Genomic DNA, 12,108 nt, shown 5'->3' on the forward strand with positions numbered 1-12,108 from the left:
CTTGTTTTGTAAGAGGCTGTTCTTATTTTGTGTTTTTCCAACAGCTCTGGTGAAGTAATGACTTGTGATGTACAGTACGCTGAACATAAAGAGCCTTCCCCTTTCTTGTTCAACATATAATTGCTGCATTTGTGCATGCTGTGTAAGTTGAAAATAACAATAAAAAGTTAATGAAGAAAATAAGTACTGGTTGTAATGAATTAGTAATATTGCTAGATTTGTATCTGGAGTTTATTTTTATTGTTGTAAGTAGAATACCACCAATAGGAATATGCACTCAAAGTGCACATGCTTTCATCTCTTGAAACCTCTCTGAAAGGGAGCTGAGATATCTTTAGGAAATTATCTTCAAAAGCGTACTCTAAATTCAATTATTCGGCATAATCATTTTAAATCACTGTCAATAAGCACTCCTCATTTTCAAGATTCTTGTACAAAAAGATACATTTTAGGGGCGCCTGGGTGGCACAGCGGTTAAGCGTCTGCCTTCAGCTTAGGGCGTGATCCCAGCGTTCTGGGATCAAGTCCCACATCAGGCTCCTCCGTTATGAGCCTGCTTCTTCCTCTCCCACTCCCCCTGCTTGTGTTCCCTCTCTCGCTGGCTGTCTCTCTGTCACACAAATAAATAAAATCTTTAAAAAAAAAAAAAAAAAAGATACATTTTAAAATAGGTTTTTATTGCTTTATAAGTATGAAATATAACATTCTTTTAAGTTTCAAGTTAATTTTCATCATACAAAATAATATGAATAGATTCTCTTTATAAAAAAGTTAAATGTTGCAAATAAAGTCCCCTTTGATGATTTCCTTATAGCTCTTCCCAAGCCTCCCCCTCCCTGCTTCTTCCAACCACTGTCATCATCAGGAGGGTGACGTTCTTCCACTCTTTTCTAGCATTTACATATGTCATCTTAAAAAAAAAAACAACTATACTTTAATGCTACATATTTCAATATTATTTCACATTAATGTAATTGAGCCCTAAATAAGTATAATTAACATGTTCCTACTTAAGCCTCATTTCTTTTTTAGAGATTTATTTATTTGAGAGAGAGAGAGAGAGAGAGCGAGCATGAGTGAAGGAAGGGCCAGAGGGAGAGAATCTCAAGCAGACTCCTCCGGAGAGGAGCTGGAGGTGAAGCTCGATCTCAGGACCTTGAGATCATGACCTGAGCTGAGATCACAGGTTGGATTCTTAACCAACTGAGCTACCCAGGTGTCCCAAGCCTCATTTGATCATTCTTTGATTTGGTCAATCTTCAAGGTAAATATGGTTTCTTAATTTTGTTCGGCACTTTTAAGTACTAGACAAATTCTAATGTGTGGTATGAAGGTGAAGATTGATGGTCTACTGCTACCATGACTAGAAGTCATCAGAAATTCATACCACATTAAAACGATAAATTATGAACTACAGTATCTGCAGCTGAGACCAAGACTAATCCCCTAAATGGAAAGATTTATAAACAACAACAGAACTCACTTCTTTTACCATTTTTAAAATTTTCCACCTTTCTCCTTAAATTAAGATTTCATTTAGGCCTTCAAATATTCTACCACCACTTCTTCTGTGACAGAATCCCAAGCCTGACAAGCTTTCTCTTAGAGGAGAAAGCACTGTTAACATGAGTCATTTTATTACGATGTTTTCTGGATTTAACTTATAGTTATGTTTATAATGCTTTTTTTTGGTGATTATTCTTAAAGCCCAACAATGACCTTAGGATATAATCATTAATTTAACCTTAATGAACTGAATAATACACTGAGTTAAAAAAAGAATTAGCATAGTTACCAAGAAATTGATGGTGTTCATTTTAAGATTTTATTTATTTATTTGAGAGAGAGAGAGTGAGCAGAAGGAAGAGGGAGAGAGAATCTGAAGCAGACTCCCCACTGAGTGCAAAGCCCAACGTGGGGCTCAATCCCATGATGGTGAAATCATGACTTGAGCCAAAATCAAGAGTTGGATGCTTAACCAAGTGAGCCACCCAGGCACCCCGATGGTGTCTATTTTAACACGGATGGTAAACCTAAGAAAGTAAATCATTTTGCTTCACTCCTGCTTTCTTTATAAAAACAACAGCAACAACAACTATACTTTATGCATTTTCATAGACTACTTGATCTTGCCAAAAAGGGCAAAAGATAAAAGTTCAGGTCAGCCCAAGGACTCTAAGGTCCTCATTCTAATAGCAGGACTAAGCTAACTACCAAGCTTTTACCGGTTTTTATGAAGTGCGTAAGTAAAACATATATACAGTTAAAAAAAATTCAGACCACCAAAGAGGACATAAAATGAATGAAGTCTCTCATCCCATTTCCCCCCACCAGTTTCCCCTCCCCAGAAGTGACCACAATTAACTCTTTGTGTCTCTTTTAAAGCATTTTCCATGCATAGAAAAGTCCACTGTCCACCCACTCAAGCCCCAATGGGATCAAACTATAATATGTTTCTGCATCTTGCTTTTTTTGATTCTTTGAGATCTTTCCAGATCAGACAAAAAGACCTCCTTAATCCTTTTAAGAATTCATTTGATACTCCCCTGCATCAGAAACAACATGGGCTCTACTGGTGGATGCTTTTTTTCCTTTTTGGGGGGTTGCTGTTATTCTTGCAAACTCTGCTACAAAAAGCATTCTTATACATACATCTTTGAGCATTTATGTTAACGCATCAGCAGTTTTGCTCAATCAAAGGGTAGATGGATTAAAATAAAATTTATGGCTAAAAATGCTATAGCTACCCCAAGCTGGGCAATGTAGTCTAGCTGAATAGTCAGGAAGAAAAGAAAATGTGCTTGGCAAACTTGTTCCAATCTCTTTTATCAGTTAAATAAGAGGTGTTGGGAAATTTCAGGCAACAAAGGTAGAATGAAAATATGTGGTCTGTTTATAACTGCTAGTTACCAAATTATTTTCTAAGTAACTATATCAATTAATGTCCCTACTAACAAAGCATTCACGTGCTTACTTCCTTACACACTCACAAACACTGGGTAGCAAACTTTTTAATCTTTGCCAAACTAACAAGGGAAAACTGATTTTGTTTTAATTTGTCCATTATGATCAATTTCAACCTTTTTCCCCTGTTATTTACTAACCATCTATGATTCTTCTTCACTGAACAGCCTGTTCATTTCTTTAATCCATGTTTGTGTTATATTACCTTCTTCTGGATTTATAAGATCTTCAACTGACTTGTTTATTAAAAATTGGCCCTTTGGCTTGCATGTTGCAAATATTTTTGTAACTCTGGCATTTTCTTTTGAATTTATGGTAATTTTTCCCCACTGAAGAATTATCTGTCTTGCAGTCAAATGTGTTTTTTGTTTATAGTTTCAGAGTTTTGGAACCTTTTAGGAAGGTCTTCCTTGCTTGAAGAAATAATAATAATAAAAATTTTAAAAATAATAATTTAAAATTATTATTAATCGGCTATGATCATTAGTCATTGACTGCCATCAATGTGTTAGGAATATGCCGAATGCTGGGATAACATGGAGAAAACAGACTATCTGAACTATGTTTCATAGCACACAAAATACACAGTCTTCTGTTATCAGTATTACAAATAAATACAGAAAATGATCAGTCCATAATTTTATTCTTATTCATCAGCTCACCTATCACCCAGAAGGAATACTGTCACTACACCGGTTCCCCAGCACAGCTCATTCTCCTCCCTCTGGAAATGGAATTGAGGACAACATAAACTCAGAAGAGTCTAAAAACCTACCAGTAAAACTTTAAGCCATATAGATGCCAGAATGGAAGCTGCGGAAATCAGAGGTGAGTAAATAAAACACAGTGAAAGAAGGAACAGGTCAAAATATGAAGGGAAAACAAAATAAACTTCTGATGGGATTTAACAAAAATTAGGGGTGCCTGGGTGGCTCAGTCAGTTAGGCAGCTGGCTCTAATGATTTCGACTGAGGTCATGATCTCAGAGTCCTGGCTGAGGGTCCACACAGGGCTCTGTGCTCAGCAGGGAGTCTGCTTGAGGATTCTCTCTCTCCCTCTCCCTCTTCCCCTCCCCCTGATCTTTCTCTCTCAAATAAATAGAACTTTAAAAATAAGATAAAATAAACAAAAAATTTAGTAGCTATTCTGCAGCACTATGTGTGTTATTTTTTGTGTTTTTTAATGATATTCCACTAATACTTTTCTTCTTTGAAATGTCACTTTACATCTTATTTTACACAATAACTCACTTAAAAATTTGAGACTTTTTCATGTTCTGTGAAGAGTACGTTAGAGTCTGCTTTACAGCTCACGTCCTGAATTAGAAGTTGAGAAGGACATAATAAGGTACAGTCACTGTGAGATACAGTCCATGTTAAACTACTCTAAAAGTCACACACTGTAAAATGTATGATTCTAATGTTTATTTTGGTCTACTACATTTATGTTCTAGCCATGCAAAGATTTAAAAGAATACTCTGTCCAAGGCACTGGTGTGCTGTAAATACGTACAGAGCTGGGCAGGGTAGTCTAGCTGAGTAGGCAGGGGGAAAAGAAAATGTGTTTGGCAAACTTGTTTCAATCTCTTCTACCACAGTTAAGAAAATGTGTTGGGAAATTGCAGGCAATGAAGGTAGAATGAAAACATGTGGTCTGTTTATAACAGTTAGACAAAAAAAATAATTGAATCAATTTTTGCTAAAACAACCGAGAAAGCTGAAAATTCACCTAAATTTCTTTAAACTTAATAATTATGTTACATTAGAGAAGTCTACACTTTGTAATATCATTATTTTTATAAATTGTAATGATTTTTTTCACATAAAATAAAAATATTCTATCATTAAGATAATAGAAAGTTATAAATTTATCTTCTCAGGAGTGGCTAGGGATACCCTGCAATTTAGTAATACTTTTAAATATTAATTTTTTATTATCGAAGTATAGTTGACATATGTTATATTAGTTTCAGGTGTGCAACAGTGATGTGACAGCTCCATACGTTACTGAGTGCTCACCACCATAAGTATAGTCACCATCTGCCAACATACAACATTATAGTAATACTTTTTTGATTGATCACTTTTGCAACCAATTTTTTATTTATTTATTTATTTTTTAATTTATTTTTTTAAAAGATTTTATTTATTTATTCGACAGAGATAGAGACAGCCAGCGAGAGAGGGAACACAAGCAGGGGGAGTGGGAGAGGAAGAAGCAGGCTCATAGCAGAGAAGCCTGATGTGGGGCTCGATCCCATAACGCCAGGATCACGCCCTGAGCCGAAGGCAGACACTTAACCGCTGTGCCACCCAGGCGCCCCTGCAACCAATTTTTTAAAAGTCAGGATTGGTGGAATAAAACTAAAGTCCACAGCCTTGTTGGCAAAAGGCTACAGTAAATGTTTATAGTGCAATTTTATAAATGAAGCTCTCTTACCTGTTTTTCAAAATGTAGTTATTACATTTAAACCTCGCTTCTGCCTCTCTTGGCCACTAAATGGTAAGTTTCCTAAACATATCCACAGGTTATATCCATCAGTTATATCCTTAGGCCAAACAAAAGATTTGGTCACCTAACTCACTTTTGGTCCCTTAGGTAATTTACTCAGGTCCCATTATCTGACCTCAAAGTCAAGTTTATGAGAGAAAAACACAGACAATGTAAATCCCAGCAGTTTGGAGGTGAATTAAAAAGCTCCCAAGTCAGTACTTCCCTCAAATGTTAAATAATTCACCGTGGCATTATAGATACAAGCCTCCAGCAAAAGTTACACTTGAACAATTAAGGAAGCAAGAGCCAAACAAATGACTTCAGTGGTAGAGAAACAAATTATGGTTTCTCATAGTATTGTGCCAAATTACATTTTCACATTAACAAGTGTGTAAAACACCCAAGCATCACCAACGACTTACTAGATTAAGTTTGATTATAGAAAATAGCCTGGAACAACACACCAGGATTATTTGCTAAACATAATTATGGATCCTATACACTTGGGTATGAAACCCATTTATTTTATTTATAAAGTTTTTATATTCATAATGTACCACCTACTCTTTTGTAAAGTTCTTTTACAATTGTTCATGTTACAATCGTCTGTCAAATGTGTTATATTCCTATAAAGGATCAGAAGGCGATGCAAAGTGGCTAGATAAGAAATTCAAAACACAAGATCACATCACAGTACACTGTGCACACGGATATCAGCACCTGCATAGTAGAAAGGGGGCACACTTAAGAGTAACAGCGGGATTTAAATCCCAACTCTATCGCTTTCCAACTAGAAGATTTCAGACAATTCTTAATTTCAGTATTAATTTCTTTTTCTGCAAAATGGGAATAATTCATTTATGCAAATATTTATTGAACACCTACTATGCATCAAATAGTACTTTCCAAGGGTTGTTTTTAATTTAGAATGTGAGATAATAAAATATAGCTGGTGTTCATTAGAGGTATGTATGGTTACCTAATTGCAAGAGCAGAAGCCTGACCAATCAAATAGGGTCAAAGTCGACAGACTGAAAATCAACAGAGCTCCTAAAGGTAACAGAGATACATGGGATACAAGGTGCTATGGGATCCATTTGCTTTCCAGGGATTAACAAGGTTATTGGTATTTGTTACAGATCTTTATGTGTTTTCTCAGTTAATTCAACTAAACTCAAGCAAGGGCTCTTTACAAAACTCATAAGGTAAAGTTTTGAGCTGTAACTCAAACAGGTTGGGGGAAGGATGTAAAGGTATAAAAGATGTGCCAACTTACTTTCCGTTCAGAAGTTTTTCAAAGACACGCTTACAAGAAGACCCTTTCTGGCATACTAATTTAATGGATAGTCTAACCTGTATGGGAAGTAAGTTCGTTGAATCAGACTAGACAAGCAGAATGGAATCAAGAAAAAAAATATGAAATTTGGAAGGAAAAGAACTGTAGCTGGATCCTCAACTTGTCTCATTTGCCAGTTGCGCCACTTCGAAAAAAATCTCAAGATTTTTGAAACTCGTTTGCTCAAGAGTAAAATAAGTGTAACGACAACTCTTACCTATAGCATTTTTGTAAGGATCAAATGAGATAACTATAATAAAAACGGTCAGTAACCTACAAAATACTAAACAAAAATAAATTATTTCACAGTGAGTAGGGACTGAAAATGATCCTAAGGTATCCTTTTTGGTGAAGATACTTGCATGGATAAATGGTAAAAGGTCTGCAAAATTACCCTGACTGGAGGAGGGGTCATTTGTAGCCATGACAGTAATAACTCTGCTTGCTTGTAAATGAGGAAGGGTCATTAGACTTCACAGCTGGTAAACAGTAGTCATTTCTAAATACCATATAAGAAGAAATGTATGGATAAAACAACTAGGAACAAAAAAAACTAAGGTATGGATTGATTTTTAAAGCAAATCCATAAGATATGTTAGCCATAAGTCAAACTTCCTAGAAATGCTTCCTTTTGTGAGGAAAATTTCCTTGTCACCCCTGTTTTTAGAGTGGTTTTAATTTCGCAGGGCAAAGTCCACCTGAAGGGGCTCCAGAGAGGCTTTTAACACATGGTCAAGTACAATAAATACTAAGTTAAATAAAGTTATTGTTGATATGCTATTACTAAAAAATATGCAGTGATTATTTTATGCAGTGATTTAAAAAAAAATAAAACTGAAAATTTTAAGTTTGTATTATAGGAAGCAAAAATGACTCATACTCACACATTTGTTTTTTAGTCTAAATATGTAGGAGAAAAAATTTCTTATTCCAGTAAGCTTAGTAAAAACCTCTTCACCATAAAAATAAGCATAATAAATACAGCACTGAAGTACACTACTTCTCCTAAAATGATAGTTGCAACATTATTTTATAGTTAGGTATCATTTTGAGTAGGTTTAAAAATCAAATCCCGTACTAAATCTCTATAGAGAAACAATGATACTATGACGGCAAAGGAGGGGTAGTCATGAATAGAAAACTTTAAATGGCCAGAACAGAAATGAAAGTTCTCAAAACAAATGTACAGGGAAATTTACCAGTTATGCATGGAGCCACTAAGTCTATCAGACTTGTTAAGAACAATAAAAATATATTAAAAGGGGGAGGTGCCTGGCTGGCTTAGTCAGGAAGAGGGTGCGACTCTTGATCTTGGGGTCATGAGTTCTAGCCACACACTGGGTGCACAGATTGCTTAAATAAATAAATAAATAAATAAATAAATAAATAAATAAACTTTTTTTTAAAAAAAGAACAATAAAAATACATTTTTAAACCTTTAACAAAATAGGTTGATCTGTACTTGAATAGACATAGAATGACAAAGAACTAAATAGTGATCTCCGCTGACCACTGTTCAGGAAAAGGAAACACAATTTTGAAAGCAATGTCAAAAGACTAAGTTCTTCTTACCATGAATAGATCCCACTGACCATGTCATAGTTCTGACATGAAGTATTCATGCTGCTGGGCCCAGCTGCTTTAGAAATAAGTAGCACCACCAAGCCCCTCAACTGGAGGTTATGCCGGCTATCATGAACAAGCCCCCTGCAAACAAAGAAAGAAGAGGATTAATATACTCTCACAGAATCAGCCACATCAAGTTAGGAAATTGCTACTATTCACCCAGACTTCCAAACTCAGAGAATGCGACTTGGGGAAAGAAAGAGAAGCGGGGGAAGAAAGAGCTAACAGCAGAAAGCAATGAGTTCAGGAAACAACTACAGAAACCCATGACTGGTTTCAAAAGTGACAGTCTCCAATTATGGGGCCTAATGATCTGGCTTCCTCCTCTTTCTGGCTTTTCCTATGGTCTGACCCTACATCTCACAATCTCAACCATTTGCTCAACCCATAGTTTTAAACTGCTCTATGGTAGCTAATAGCAACTGAAATGCAAATTGCATGGCTTGGATGAACTGATATTATTTGGTGATGATGGTGGGAAGGGAGAGTGGTAAAAAATGATTTCTGTCTTCACAGGTAGAGAAGATGCTCAGAGAATTAAAGTGACAAATCCAAATGACTTAAAAATTTATTTGATAAGTAAAATGGAAATGTATGCCGTCAGCAAGTCTTGCCATTTCCTATTATTTACGGAAAGCATTATCATTCTAGACAACAATATGGCTTTAACTTAGCATGTCATTTTATTTTTGCAATGAGTATTGAATTTTCATAATTTCTACTATAACTAAGGCCAGGAATTAATCGGGTTCTTTTTCCTCCAAGTATTGCAAACGGTTGCCATATAAGAACTAAATGGCATCACAACAAAGAGAGAGAGAGAAAGAAAGAAAGAAACAAACAAACAATGGGCAATATATTATAATAAATTAATATTTAGAAATATACTCATGAGCACTAATCAAATAGATGATATCCATACATAAATAACACACAAACATAGTTCTTGAATGTAGTGAAAAAAGTATTAAAATCGTATTATACTTGGTTAAGTTATTGAGTCCTCTTTGGTAAATTTTGAACAAAGAATTAATTTAAATTAATTAACACAGCCAAAATTAATGAGTTAGTTCACTACTTAAGAAAAGTCTTTGCCCGGGGCGCCTGGGTGGCACAGCAGTTAAGCGTCTGCCTTTGGCTCAGGGTGTGATCCCGGCGTTATGGGATCGAGCCCCCCATCAGGCTCCTCCGCTATGAGCCTGCTTCTTCCTCTCCCACTCCCCCTGCTTGTGTTCCCTCTCTCGCTGGCTGTCTCTATCTCTGTCGAATAAATAAATAAAATCTTTAAAAAAAAAAAGGAAAGAAAAGAAAAGTCTTTGCCCCTCATGCCTCCAAACAGAAATTTTAAAAAGAGCCCCTTTGTACCCTTCTTGGTTTCCAAATAAGGCAGATCTTCAGGCTCTCTGCAAAGGAACAGATATAGCTCTTTGTCTAATTATATTTTCCCCTCAATCCAGTAAGTGATCGTCAGCAAGTTTGAGGGGTCAGTAATTTAAATTTCCTAGGAAAAAAGAAGCTAATTTATAGGAATTAAGTTATATCACAAGAGAAACAAATAATCATCAGAAATACCCAAAGTTGCTCATTGTCATGTAGCTTTCTACTTAGATCCTACAGACCTGAACGGGAGGGAGGCTGGGAAGCACCCTACTTTATAACAAGTAAATGTAAAGTGGGAGCAGGAGCACTTTCTAAGTTTTCTGCTTTGAATTATAAATTTTAACTTATGCTGCTAGATCCTTATTAATGTATGACCTAAAGTGAATCTTTATTCTTCTCTTTCTAGATAATAATATTAAAGAGAAGGTCTGAATTGGCTCTTAATTCTAGAAAGGGAAAAGAGGAAGGTGAGGCTGTGTGTGCGCGTGCATGTGCTTGTCTTTTGGGGGTTGAGCCTGGTTAGGGATGAAGGATATGATGACATAGTAAGACCTCCAAGAGGGCGAGAAACTGGAGAAAAGTCTGACTACATCATGCTGATGAAACAGTTCTGACAACAGTTTTGACACCTTCCTCAAAGTTCTCAGAGATGGGTCCTTTCACAGAAGACACAGACATAAGCTAAGAAGAAGAAGGAGAAGAACAGCAACAAATACTATATAGTGCTTCATATATGGCAGGAATTGTTCTAAGAATTTACTATATATTAACTAAATTAATTCACAAAAACTCTAAAAGGAAGGTACCACAATTACTCTGATTTTGCAGATGAATGAGGAGAATGAGGCACACCGAGAGATTGTGCAACTTGCTCATGGCTGGTAGGTAGTAGAGCCTTGACGAAGCCAAGATTTGAACCCAGGCCAACTGGCTTTAGAATCTATATACACTCTTAACCATCAAGCTATAGTGACTCTCCAATCTGCTTCATCTCATGTACAAAACTATTTGCTAATAAGTCAAACTAGAAGAGTGCAGCTTCAGAAACAGTTTTTTTTTTAAAAAAAATCCTTTTCCCATTCGCTAGCTGTATGACTTGGAGACTGTTACCTCTGCTATAAAATGAGGTTAATGACGTCTACTTGCCATCGTCATTTTATGCAAGAGGCAACAAGAGTAAAGTACGTAACACTGTGGAAGCAGGTGGAAGGTGATCACATAATCAGAAAATTACATTCTCTGTCCTTATGACTTTTTTGCCACCTATTTTTTTTCTCAACTCATATTTCTTTCTTTCTTCTAGTCCATTTCTCCTCCTATCTCTCAAAGTCTAGCCCACTCTACCAGCATACATAATCCCCTATAAATTTCCTTTTCCACCTCCCAAAATAATAAAAGTTGAGGAATTCTTCCCACACACCCCCACCCTCTGCAAACACCATCATACATCACTGAAGCACTTGCCACTTTGAGAACGCATTCTGAAAAGGTCAGGAAGAGAAACTGTAATGGACTGGCTGACAGAAACCAAGAGGACCGTCAGAAAAGCACACCTGACAGTGGTTAGCAACCCGAAGAAGAGATTAACAGCTTAAGTAAATTAAAAAACTGCTTCCAAACACCACTTCTTTAAATTTCTTTCATTAACACCCTTAAAAAAAAACAGTACCAAGAAAAAGTCCACAGCTCAAAAATTAGCTCACAATCAAAAGAAAATAAGAAATTTTGCTTCTGAGCATAAAAAAAATCCCTAGGATTCTATATTATAGAGATAATATGTTTATTCGAGTCCAGGCTGTACTTTGCCTGAGTTGTACTTTGCACGAGTTCTTCTCAGTGCCTCTCTTTAGGAGGGACACTGATGAGCCCGAGCATGTCTAGAAGACGGTGAAATCTTCTACCGCCACATGCATGCCTGCAGAAAAGGCTCTGGATGCTAGCTTGGGGAACAGTTAAGTTGGTGTCCTCCAATTTATCCAGGCAAAGATACAGTGAATGCTCGCTGCCTGTTAGGCATGGTGTAAACAACAGTGGAGGACATGATGAGGGCTGGTGAGCTGTGCTCTCCCTTCTTGTAGATAATACAGTCTGGATTAAAAATCCCAATAAAATGTGGCATGAGCTACTTTAGGGGATGAACAAGGGCTGTGAGAACACAGAGATGGGGCCACTAACATAACCCGGGGCAAAGAGGGGTGAAAGAGACCGCCCTGACACCTAAAGGATGAGGAGGAAGTAGCCAGGGGAGCTAAAGCTGAAAGGGAAAGTGAAGGGGGAAGAAAAAAAAAGGGGTTCCAAAGAAGAAACAA

At 36.5% G+C, this 12,108-nt stretch overlaps 1 protein-coding gene across 3 annotated transcripts in view; it reads right to left on the minus strand.

Annotated features, from left to right (window-relative positions):
• Window positions 1–12,108, minus strand: part of PDSS2 (decaprenyl diphosphate synthase subunit 2) — a 232,183-nt gene that overhangs the window by 124,956 nt on the left and 95,119 nt on the right. For all 3 annotated transcript variants that reach the window (XM_008704981.2, XM_008704982.2, XM_008704983.2), the window contains exon 2: window positions 8,366–8,500. In XM_008704981.2, coding sequence (XP_008703203.1) covers window positions 8,366–8,500 — 135 coding nt within the window. The remainder of the gene's footprint in view (window positions 1–8,365; window positions 8,501–12,108) is intronic.

This window comes from Ursus maritimus, unplaced genomic scaffold (assembly GCF_017311325.1).
Source record: "Ursus maritimus isolate PB19 unplaced genomic scaffold, ASM1731132v1 scaffold_13, whole genome shotgun sequence".
Classification (NCBI taxonomy): domain Eukaryota; kingdom Metazoa; phylum Chordata; class Mammalia; order Carnivora; family Ursidae; genus Ursus; species Ursus maritimus.